Consider the following 12,773-nt stretch of genomic DNA (forward strand, 5'->3'; position numbering starts at 1 on the left):
AAATTACCTAATTTAGTTCATATACTTTAGGGTATTTACAAGATTAGTCATTAAGCTTCAACTATAAATACCCTAACCTATTTAGCTTCAAAATCATCTCATATCATTCTAGTTTTCTCCCAATACTAGAGAAATTAGAGAGTTTTCTTGAGAATTATTTTCTCCTTTTTATCAAGAGAGAATTGTCATTGTTTTCTCTTGTTAGATCAAGAGAAGTTGTAATTTATATTTTTTCATAGTGAAATTCTTCTATCTTTGCCTGTGGTTTTTACCCTATATTATTTAGGGTTTTTTCACATAAAATTTGTGTCTTCTTTATCTTTATTTTTATTTTATCAAATTATCAGCTGCGATTTTTCTCTATCCGATAGCTGTATTCCGGAACAATTGGTATCAGAGCCATATTTGAGTGTGTAATATATACTTATTGTTTTTGTGGTTGCCACCAAAAGGTGGATCATCCAACATAAGAAAGTAAGAAAGTATTACCCATTCTTTAAAGGTGCCATAGAACTATTCACGATAGTAAAATAGTGGGAGTTATCTGTAATAGAAGCAATGACAATGAAATTTGATATTGAAAAGTTCAATGGAGAAATTTCTCATTGTGAAAATTGAAGATGAAGGTCACCCTGAGGAAAGATGTTTGTCTAACAGCTATCAGTGAAAGGTCGATAGATTTCACAGAAGACAACAAATGGAACGATATAGATGGGAATGCTATGGCAAACCTTTATCTAGCATTAGTAGATGAAGTATTGTCAAGCATTAAGGAGAATAAGACAACTAAGGAGATATGTGATCAAAAAATCTAGGAAATGCAAATTCTTGAGGTATGCTAATGGAGTAAAGGGGTATCGCTTGTGGGATCCCACTGCCCGTAAAGTGATCATCAGCAGGGATGTTATATTTGTAGAAGAAAAACTAAAAAGAAAAGAAGAAGATGATAGCACTGAAAAGTCAGAGACTACACAAATATATGTGGAAAAGTAGTTTGAACAAAGAGATTATTCTGAATCAGAACCAGCACATCTGCACATGATGAACAAGAACCAGAGAGTTATGAAGCTCCAACAACTCGTCAATCAAATCATGTGAAAAAACGTCACAATTGGCACTCAGATTATGTTATAGAAGAAATATTGCATACTGCCTTTTAACAGAGGACGGTGAGCCATCAACATTTCAGGAGGCAATAAACAACTTAGATGCTTCACTGTAGATGATGGCGATGCAAGAAGAAATTGAAGCCCTTCATAAAAATAATACATGAGACCTTGTGCCACTACCACAAGGAAGGAAGCCAATTGGTAACAAATGGGTCTTTAAAATCAAGCGAAATGGTAACGATCAAGTTGAGAGGTATCGTGCAAGACTGATGGTCAAAGGATATGCTCAAAAAGAAGGTATTGTTTTCAATGAAATATTTTCTCATGTGGTTCGACTAACAACAGTTCGAGTAGTTTTGGCAATGTGTGCTACATTAAACTTACATCTAGAGCAGCTAGATGTTAAAATAACTTTTCTTCATGGAAATCTTGAAGAAGAGATTTATATGCTCAAGACTTAAGGTTTTGAATAAAAAGAAAAGAAGAACTTGGTTTGCAGGTTGAACATATCTCTGTACGGTCTAAAGCAGACGCCGATGTATCGGTATAAGAGATTTGATTCCTTCATTATGTGCATTGGATACAACAAACTTAATGCAGACCCTTGTGCTTATTTTAAGAGGTTTGGTGATAATGATTTTGCTATATTGCTGTTGTATGTGGATGACATGTTGGTTGCAGAACCCAATAAAGATCATATTGAAGAATTGAATGCACAACTGGCTAGTGAATTTGAAATTAATGACTTGAGATTAGCAAAGATTCTAGGGATGCAAATTCACCGAGACAGGAGTAATAGGAAGATTTGGCTTTCACAAAAGAATTACTTTAAGAAGATCTTGTCACGATTCAACATGCAAGATTGTAAGCCAATTTCTACCCCTCTTCCTATTAACTTCAAATTATCATCCAGTATGAGTCCTAGCAGTGAAGAAGAGAGGATGAAGATGTCTCGAGTACCGTATGCATCAACAATGGGAAGTTTAATGTTCGCTATGATATGCACAAGACCATACATTGCACAAGCAGTGGGAGTGATTAGTCGATACATGACAAATCCATGCAAAGAGCTTTGGAATACAACAAAGAGGTATAAGGTAGAAAGAATGGTGTGAAGATATGATTGTTCCAATTAAATCTTCAAGTGAGATATTGTTGAAAGTCAAAATTGGCTGCAGAGTGAATTTTCAACAATTCACGACTGATTCGGTGGTCCAAGATTGGCAACTGATTTTGGTTGAAAATTGGCAAGGGAAAATTACCTAATTTAGTCCCAGTACTTTATGATATTTGCATGATTAGTCCTTAAGCTTTAACTATAAATACCCTAACTCATTTAGCTTCAAAATCATCCCATATCATTCTAGCTTTCTCCCAATACTAGAGAAATTAGAGTTTTCTTGAGAATTGTTTTCTCCTTTTTAACAGGAGAGAATTGTCATTGTTTTATCCTTGTTAGATCGAGAGAAGTTGTAATTTTTATTTTCTCATAGTAAAATTATTCTATCTTTGCTAGTGGTTTTTACCCTATATTATTTAAGGGTTTTCCACGTAAAATTTGTGTATTCTTTATCTTCATTTTTATTTTATCAAATTATTAATTACGATTTTACTCTATCTAATAATCGTATTCCGCAACACATATGAACTTCATAAGGAAGATTGTTCCATGAATATCAAATAACCTGAACGTGGAAGAGGTTAGGTGTTAGGAGGACCAAGTAGTTGCAATTTCACATTCAGTTTCAAACTAAACTAAACTTCATCCAATAAACCTAAAAGTAATATTAACTTCCTGTCAAAAAAAAAAAAAATTAGGTTACGCAAGTGCTTTCGTTCAAGTACTTGTCTTCAGAAGTACAATCTTCGTACACAATTATTTAGAAATTTCATGTACGGAGAAAATAATGTTGTAAAAATTGAGAAATATGCGAATACAACGTATTGCTTTACGATTTGTGTTATTTTTTATAAGTCAAATAAGTTTTTTTTTAATATTTTTTTAGTTGACAACGATATCGATTTTGATGTTGATTGTTGATCGTCGATTAATTTTTTCTTTATTTTTTTAGTTTGTTTAATAATAATAATTCTACATTTGTAATACGTTATATCTATCTTTTGGTAGTTTTTTATCATTTGACTGTTATTTTCGTTTATCTTTTTTTGTTATGGTTGGATTTGACATCGTCACGACTGATCAAAATGATGCTTATTTGTTATCATATTAATCTTCCCTGCTCTGGACCATCGATTAATTTAGATATGTATTTTGCGCGTGTAGATAGTTTTCTCACGTCGTTTGACTCTAATTTGCAATTTGCAGTGATCTTTCAGTAGCTTCATCCCCTTTTGTGGTTTGTTTGCCGATACAGTCAGATTTGTTCGTATCTTTATTTTGTTTGAGCATTTTAGTTAGGTTTTTGAATATTTTCTTTCTTTGGTCATTGTGTAATCCCGGTGGTTAGTATTTGTGTGAATAATTATTTTCTATTTTTAATTTACGGTTACTGTTACGATTATACCAATAAATCTTTATTGTAATTTTGAATATTTTATACTTTTAATAAAACTAAATGCTTTATATATATATACATATAAACGTAATTGTTGATCTTATGGTGACATTGATTACAAGTTATGCTGCTGGTTACACTGGATTAGGGGTTCTAAATGCAATACTCAAGTTGTTTGATGATGAGCACCACCGGACGAACTCAGTGGTAAAAAAATTGTTGTTATTTCTTTAGGTCTTGGATTCGAACACAAAAAATATTAAGATGTGACCGTTCAATATAAAAAGATTGAGAGATACCTTTAACAGATATTACTTTATTCTTACTCCAAATTAATAATAAAAAATTGTTTGATGGCGACTTAAAAGGGGTTAATTACACTCGACTTGTTCGGATGTGATTTTGTTAGTTTTTAATAACAAAAATAGGTTATGCAGATGAATTGTAGTGGAGTGGTTTAACAGTTGCATGTGAAATTAGAATGACTTACTCCTCAAACCTGACCTCTTTCATGATGAGTTCAATGAAATCAAATGCTCCATTATTTGTAAGAAAGCTCAAACTCCATTTTCAATAGATCATTTGTTCCAGCACTTCCAACATCCATGAAAGGGACACATTAGCAGCCAACATAGCCTATTTTCTGCTATATATATATATATAATTTGAAAAACAATTTATACTTGATTTATTATTTGTCAGATGATTATCCTTTCTTTTGACAAAACAGATGATTATCTTTAAATACTTTTAGTTTTAGTGAGATGAATAATATATGGTTCTTTGCTAATACACAAATTTAATCATCATTTTTCAAAGGACTTATCTGCAATTCATTCTTCTAAGTTGAAATCTTTGTTTCTTTCTACTAAATTATACACAATAATACAGTTCAACAGATCACATCTACGATCCTTTTTCTCAGAATTCAGATAAACTTGTTATCTAGTCTTTTACTAGTCCACATCCTTGTAGGGTTTTTTCTCATCTAAAAAGAAGAAGGGTGGGATCTGTTTTCTTCTGGTTTTCTTCAATATTCTTGATAGGACTCGAAGGAACTGCGATTGAAAGATCCAGATCCAAGTTCGATTCACCGGCGGCTAGTGTTTCGTCTTTGAGATAACTTGCAGCATCCGAGACACCATCATTGTCCGTTGAAGACACTCTAAGCTTACATGCCACATTCCTGGGAGGAACAACATGCTGAGTTTGAGGACCTATTGGATATTGGTTCAACTTATGGTTATTGGGATCGATCCCCATTTTTACCAGCTTTCTCTTTATATGGGAATTCCAATAGTTCTTCACCTCATTATCCGTTCTTCCTGGCAATCTACCTGCTATCAATGCCCACCTAACAGCCAATAACCCCTAGTCAGACACATGAATACGCATGATTTTATATTTAGTGGAACATAATCCACTCGAAATACATGTGTATCGGAAATGAATGATACCGGTTACCAAGAAGAGCGTGGAGTTTGATAATCAACTCCTCTTCGTCTTGAGCAAAGTTTCCTCGTTTGATATCTGGTCTCAAGTAATTTATCCATCTCAGCCTGCAACTTTTGCCGCAACGGTGCAGACCTGGTGATTTTCATGGATGAAAAGCTAGTTTAAAAAATCAACAACTCACTTTTTTACTTGATTTATAGAGGCGAATAAAAGAACCTGCAGCTTCGGAGATGGAACGCCAGCAGCCTTCACCATGGGTACGTATATAATCAATGAGCTTTTGATCTTCTTGCTTGGACCAGGCTCCCTTGTTGGTGCCTTGTTTGTCACAGCAGGGTTTTCTCATCGGATTTCCAAAGTCAAAAGGAAAAGTAATCTTCACTTTCTGTGCAACCAACACTCCTGAGAAAGTGGGGGAAAATGGAGAAGGCCATCGGAAAACACATGTGGGGTGATAGATATAGGAGAGCATTTAGGGTTGACTTGGACTGGTGGTTTTAAGAATTTAGGTGGCTCAAGCGACAACTAGTTCTTGTTACGATGTAATGTATATGGATAAGGTGTTTGATTTTCAGGCTACGTACGTACGTGAAGCTGTTTATATTTAAGTTTGCGTCTCTTTCTTACCTACCCACAAAGCTTCCCATTTCATATAGCTACATTCTCGTGTAATTATTATGATAGTAACTATATTTTCATACAATTACATAGTGATGTATTCAAACACGGTATTAGAAAATTTAGAAGAGGAGAGAGTGAGGCCATTGTTAGCCTTCATCTACTTCTAAAAATTTAATAAAACACAACATGATGTATAATACCAACATAATTTATACTTAAATGAGCTTCATGGTCATCTTTCATGTCTATTGAATTTAAAATTTGGTGCTTCCATCATTCTCTTTTTTCTTTGGAAAGATTCATCATCGAATCTAACAAATGGATACGATATACATCGTACGATCTTAACGTTTGAAAAAAATAATTTCTCTTCAGTCAAAATTAATCCTTCGCAGATATAATAATATCATTCTTTACCCATGAATACCAAAACACAATCATCAAGCTTGAACACAAATTTTTCTATCATAATTAGAAAAAAAATAACTCCTATAAATGACTACAAAATCATAAAATAAAGAAAAAAATAACTCTAGATAATTTTGAGTGACTCAGTTCCATGTTTGGCATGCAATTCAGCGTTTCATCCAATTCATTCTTCAGCTTAAACCCTTATTCGGTTGTTTCATCCAATTCAGTGCTTTGCATGCATGGCAGTTTGCAACTCGGTGAGTGGCTCAGTTCCATGTTTGGACCGGTTGGTTTATTGGAACCTTTACCACATCTACCAGTCATTCAAATATCAGCTTCTGGTTTCCATTGTTTTCTTGCTGATTCTTCGAAACAAACAGTCACAGTCAATATGTGATATTAATTTTAATAATTTGATTCTATTTAACGTTGAAATTGAATTATTACGATAAAATATGAATAAATTAAAAGAAAATATTCATAGATTAGCTCTTGATCGGAAAAATTGAAGTCCATTCAAATTTTCATTGAAATCAAAATCTAGAATTGAAGTGTGATTTTATAAATCTGAAGTAAATACAATATAATATTAGCTTAAAGATTTTTAATATAATACTCATTTCTCATATCGATACTCAAATATGAGTCATAGATGTCACATCAAACATTTAAAATACATATTGTTTGAAAAATGATAAAATTTTAGTTTTTTTAAAATCATCAAATTTAATATCAACCATTAAAAATAATTAATCGCATAAAACCAAAAATAATATTAACACTCAAATCAATTTCGATTTCAGGTAGCAATATGACAATTCAATACTATATCATATCTTAAGTGAAATTATCTAAAAACTGCCTAATTAAAAATTCATCTAAATTTCATTAAAAATATAATTTTATAAAATACTAATCATGTAAATTTCCATTATACCTAATAGTATTCATTTTAAGTCAACTATTATATATAATACTACAAACCCGTTTTAAAACTATTCATATTAGAGCAGACATAACACATATAAAATATACAAGCCCACAAGAAATATCAAAAACATGAAAATCCAACCTCCCCTTCATCCACCCTATTCATTAAACAAGGGATTTAAGCAAGTAAAGCATGAATAAATTACACCAAAAGATAGAGAATTTCATATAGGTTAATTTCCTATTTCATTCTTTTATCCAAAAATCTAATAAAATTGGCTTGAAAAATCAAAAAGAAATTTTTTTATTAAGGGGAAGCTCGCGGAAATGGAGTATTGGAGGAGAAGAGTTATTGAAAATAATTTAAAAATATCATAAGCCATTGCTCATTTTAAGGGCTAAAATGAATTAAAAATTAATTTTAAGGTTAAATGACCATTTTGCCCTTAAATTCTCAGGATAATTACGATGCAACATGTCAAAAATACTCATCATGTGGTCAAAATTAAACCAAAATAACTTCTAACTTTACCCTTGTACTTTTCTAAAATTATAATCTTGCCATTTTTCATCAAACGGTCCATGTTTAACATGGAAAATCAACTTAAATTCAACGGTCCATGTTAAATTATTCTAATTTAATACATGAAAATGACATTATTAACCTTCCTTTATTATTCGATTATCCAAATTTTTATCAGACTTTATCGCTTTATAGTTTTTAATACAAATTTTGGATCAAAAATATGAAACCCATGAAAGAATCATTATTGGGGGTAAACTATTCATTTACCGGATAAAATTTCTTTCCGAGAAAATTACCACTTTGGTCCTTAAACTTTTCTTGAGTTTACACTTTGGTTACTAGCCAAAATTTGGGATATTACAATTGTCTCTCCTTGCAAAAATTCGTCCTCAAATTTTCAACATGTTCTTGATCCAAAAAGATGAAACTTTTTTTCATCTTATCTCTCGCTTTCCTATATAGCTTTCTAGACTTTATTATTTCTCCAAAGTACTTTATCAAGTGGTATAATCTTGTTCCTCAGTCATTTGACTTCATATTCTAATATCTTTATTGGTTCTTCCTTGTAAATCAAAACCAGTCAAATTTCAATATTTTCCGATGTGATAATATGAGAAGAATTCAATCAATATTTTTTAACATCAATACATCTAATACATTGTGAATCTTATCCAACTCCGAAGGTAGTGTCAACTGATAGGTCATTGAACCAATTCCTTTCACAATCTTATAAGGACCAATAAATTTTAGACTTAGTTTTTCTTTTTGACTCAATTCACAATACTTTCTTCCACGATGATACTTTGAGAAATACTTTGTCCTTAACTTGATTCTAAATCTCTTCTCCTTTCAAATCTGAATACGAATTTTGTCAATCGGTAGCAATTTGAAGATTATCTTGTATAATCTTTACTTTGTCTTCAACTTCCTTAATTAGATCAGGGCTGACTATGTCCCGATCTTTAAGTTTGAACCAAAATGAAATGTGTTAACTTAATCAATCTATTCACAATCACCCACATTGAATCATTTTCGGTTGAGTCTAAAAATAAATACTACAACAATATCCATTACAACTCTTTCCCATTTCTATTGAGAAATGGAAATAGGTTGCAACAACCGAGATGACACTTGATTCTCTATTTTTAATTTGCTGGCCTATCAGGCATCTAGAAATAAACCCAGTTATAGCTTTCATCCTTCCTTTGAAGATCTTTTATTTGATATAGTATAATAGACTTCAACTCCATTTAGTAATCAGCGTGCCATCTTTTTTTATTGATAGTCACGCATCCAACGTTCTTAAGGTAACAAATGTTTTTTGACTTAATGCATCAACTACCCTATTAGCCTTCCCTAGATAATAGTCAATGACCACATAATAATCTTTGAGAAGTACAATCCGTCTTCTTTGCCTTAGCTTCATCTCCTTTTGAGTTAACAAATACTTTAAACTTTTATGATCAGTACAAATATAATATCGTTCACCATATAAATAATGGTGTCATATCTTCAAAGAGAATACAATTGCTGCCAATTTTAGATCATGAGTCGAATAGTTCCTTCTCATGCATCTTAAATTGTCTCAAACCGTAGGCCCCAACTTTTCCTTACTATATAAGAACACATCTCAAACCATTATGAGATGCATTGCTATAGATCATATAATGTTTGCCCCATTTTGGTTGTACTAGCATTGGGCTTCTGTTAATATCTTCTTTATTATCTCGAAGCTTTCTTGATATTTATCAGACCAAACAATTGGTACATCCTTATATTTACAGATAATATCGAGGCTCTCTAATATGATATACTTAATCTTATGAACCCCGGTCTAACAATTCTTTAGAGTTTTCCATTCAACAATAACCTATACTTTCTTGGAATCTACTCTGATCCTCTCTACTGAAATTATGTGGCCAAGGAATGTCACTTCAGACAACCAGAATTCGTACTTAAACAACTTAACATAAAGTTTTTTCCCTCGAAGAGCTTGAAAAACTATGCGAAAATACACATCATGGAAAATCAACTTAAATTCAATGGTCTATGTTAGATTCTTCTAATTTAAGAAATGTAAATGAAATTATTAACATTCCTTTATTATCCTTCAAAATATTTCAAAAATATGGTTTGATCCGAATATCCTATGATTTTGTTTATGTTCATTTTTCTCAATAACAATCTATTCATTTGCATTACATGAAATAAATATCCTGAGTCAGCTTTGAATGGTGGTTTTTAAATTAGACATTATCAAAATGGAAAAAATATGTATATAAAAATAACAACAACAAAAATGATACAATTTAAATCCGGAAGGTTACAATCAAGCAGCATGAAAGAACTGCTTGTTTTGTATCCTATTAATTTATTCAAACCTGAAAACCGAAGAACCATTTGTTATAAAGCATGACACTTAATCTCATGGTTTATAAAGATGAAATTTCATTTGAAAGATCTAGTTAGTAAATGATGATATCAGAAACTCTTCTGTTGACATCCCAATGAACAATAATCAGCGATTCACAATCTCTGACTCTAGGTCGTAAAAGTCATCACACTCCCTAATGGTATCATTTTTTTTTTTTTTGCACCATTTAACGAGAAGATGAACCAAGCAATCCTCCTCGAAATCATACTGATGCTCATAAACAAATAGAACATTAAAAAACCTGGTTCTTTTAAAAATAGAAGGCTTGAGAATCCATGTTTTGGAGATCTTTAATTTCAATTTTATTAGATATAAACAGTTTTACCTTCTACATGCAACTATCCAAGTCCCAAAAGGTTCCCCAGAAAAAATAAACTAAAAGGAAACAACATTATTGTTTACATCAAAGGGAATTTTAGAACAAAAACAAATGAGCTTCAACTTTTTTATTATATAATATGAAAATACCTCAATTTAGTCAACAGTTCTGCTTCAAATTGGTTAGGAGTCAACAATGAAGCCACTTGGACAACCTAACCATAAGAAATGCTACTATTAATTATAACAAGTTACTAACTATATAATTTAAACAACTAACAGTGCATCAAGATAATTATGCATATTTCTTTCAATGTGATTAAACAATTGATTGGTATTTAAGATTCCAATTTAAAAGTGTAGTCAAGTATGAAACAACCAAATCTGCACAAGGATATAGAAATGAACAATTGGAAGCTTTCAAATAAAAATTGATAGATTACATTTTCACGATATACCAATACCAGATCTTCATGGACATAAAGCTTTCATTCATTACCCGTCACTGGATCACAAACTAGAGAAGAAACATCAGGCCTTAGAAAAAAGTGTAGAAAACATAGTAAGTCTCTGTTATTTTTATTCTTATATTTTTCAGTAGGCATATTACATCTTTATATACAAATTATGTCTCTAAACTAGGATACTTTAAGTTAGGAAAGATACTAATCCTAGGAGATGTAATACCTTGAAATAAGGGATTCAAGGGATTGAAACAGAAAGAATAATTACATAATCTCTTAACTTAAGGGATGTAACATCTCATTTCTATAACTCCTACAACCTTCCACTTACATAACCTACACTCCCCCTCAAACTGGTGTATATATGTTGTATATACCCAGTTTGAATGACAGCTCATCGAAAGTCACTCGTGGAAGGGCTTTCGTGAAGATATTTGCCAGTTGTTTCTTCATCGAAATGTATTGCAGTTTATTACTCCATTGTTGACCTTCTCGTAAATAAAATGCCTGTCTATATCAATGCGGTTCGTTCTATCATGTTGTACTGGGTTTTTTGCTATACTCATAGCTGACTGACTGTCACCAAAAATCTCAAAATTCTTCTTTTCATATAAGTCCAGTTCTGTGAGCAGTCTTTTAATCCACATTCCTTCATATATTCCAAGAGTCATTGCTTTAAACTCTGACTCGGTACTACTTCGAGAGACAACTGCTTGTTTCTTACTTCTCCAAGTCACTAGATTACCTCAAACATAGGTACAATAACCACTAACTGACCTTCTATCAGTTAATTCACCTCTCTAGCTTACATCCGTATAAACCTTCACTGTTCTATCTTGATTTTTTCTAAATATAAGTCCAGCTCCTGGGGTAAACTTCAAGAACCTTCGAATTCTGTTAACAGCTATCAAATGTTCTTCTCGAGGATCACTCATATGTTGGCTGACAATGCTCACTGAGTATGCAATATCAGGCCTGGTTAGTGAAAGATAGATCAACTTCCCAACTAACCTTTGGTATGTTTCCTTGTTTACTGGATTTTCAGTCCTTTCCTTGCAAAACTTCAAGCCTGGTTCCATTGGAGTTTCAACTAGTTTGCAGTTAAGCATTCCAATTTCTACAAAAAGATCCAAAACATACTTACGCTGGTTTATGACCAGCCCTTCCTCGGACCTTGCGACTTCCATACCTAGGAAATACCTCACACTCCCTAAATCCTTGGTTTTAAACACCTTTGCAAGATTCATCTTTAGCTTTTCTATTTCTTCTATATTATTGCCAGTTATAATCATATCATCTACATAGACAATTAGGAGGGTTATCTTACCATTCGATGTAATTTTCTGAATAGTGTGTGATCTGTTTGGCTTTGTTTGAAACTATTATGTGTCATAGCCTTAGCAAATCGATCCAAACAAGCCCTGGGAGACTGTTTTAAGCCATATAAGGATTTATTGAGCTTGCACACAGTTTTCTTAGTGATATTTCCTTCTAATCCGAGGGGACATCTATATATACCTCTTCTTCAAGGTTCTCATTCAGAAAACATTCTTTATGTCCAGCTGATGCAATTTCCAGTCCATGTTAACAGCTACTGATAACAATATCTGATGGTATTCAATTTGCAAACGATGCAAAAGTCTCCTAGTAGTCGATGCCATAGGATTGAGAAAAACCTTTAGCAACCAACCTTGCCTTGTATCTTTCCACACTCCAATCCAAATGATATTTGACTGTGAATATCCACCTGTATCCAACAACTCTATTCCCTTCTGGAAAATCTATCAAAATCCATGTCTTATTCTTTTGCAACGTTTTGATCTTCTCTTCCACAACCTTTTTCCACTCAGGATATTGAAATGCTTCTGTCACATTTCTTGGGATTTTCACACTGTTAATGATGGCAGTGAAGGCCTTGAAATTAGACTGTAATTTCCCATATGCAACATATTGATTTATGGGATGAGCAGTGCATTTTCTACCCCCTTC

The 12,773-nt window shown here is 32.4% G+C and overlaps 1 protein-coding gene across 2 annotated transcripts; it reads right to left on the minus strand.

Annotated features, from left to right (window-relative positions):
- Positions 1 to 4,467: 4,467 nt before the first annotated feature.
- LOC120196550 (transcription repressor MYB6-like) lies at positions 4,468 to 5,607 on the minus strand. Of its 2 annotated transcripts, none has more exons than XM_039198339.1 (4): positions 5,477 to 5,607; positions 5,297 to 5,427; positions 5,083 to 5,212; positions 4,468 to 4,979 (listed from the first exon to the last, which is right to left on the minus strand). In XM_039198339.1, the coding sequence occupies exons 1-4, from the start codon at positions 5,524 to 5,526 to the stop codon at positions 4,610 to 4,612; spliced, it is 681 nt and encodes a 226-aa protein (XP_039054270.1). In that variant the 5' UTR covers positions 5,527 to 5,607; the 3' UTR covers positions 4,468 to 4,609. The 2 variants fall into 2 exon arrangements, with proteins under 2 accessions (XP_039054270.1, XP_039054267.1); XM_039198336.1 differs by having other exon boundaries at positions 4,468 to 4,994.
- Between the last annotated feature and the right edge of the window lie 7,166 nt (positions 5,608 to 12,773).

This window comes from Hibiscus syriacus, unplaced genomic scaffold (genome assembly GCF_006381635.1).
Source record: "Hibiscus syriacus cultivar Baekdansim isolate YM2019G1 unplaced genomic scaffold, ASM638163v2 tig00004661_pilon, whole genome shotgun sequence".
NCBI lineage: Eukaryota > Viridiplantae > Streptophyta > Magnoliopsida > Malvales > Malvaceae > Hibiscus > Hibiscus syriacus.

Bases quoted from the DNA above. Each gene is read 5' to 3' on its own strand.
- LOC120196550 (XM_039198336.1), bottom strand. From the start codon at position 5,526: ATGTGTTTTCCGATGGCCTTCTCCATTTTCCCCCACTTTCTCAGGAGT. The intron at 5,428-5,476 runs TGGTTGCACAGA...CTTTGGAAATCC, and splicing joins CCCCACTTTCTCAGGAGTGT to GATGAGAAAACCCTGCTGTG. The intron at 4,995-5,082 runs GTATCATTCATT...GTCTGACTAGGG, and splicing joins CACGCTCTTCTTGGTAACCG to GTTATTGGCTGTTAGGTGGG.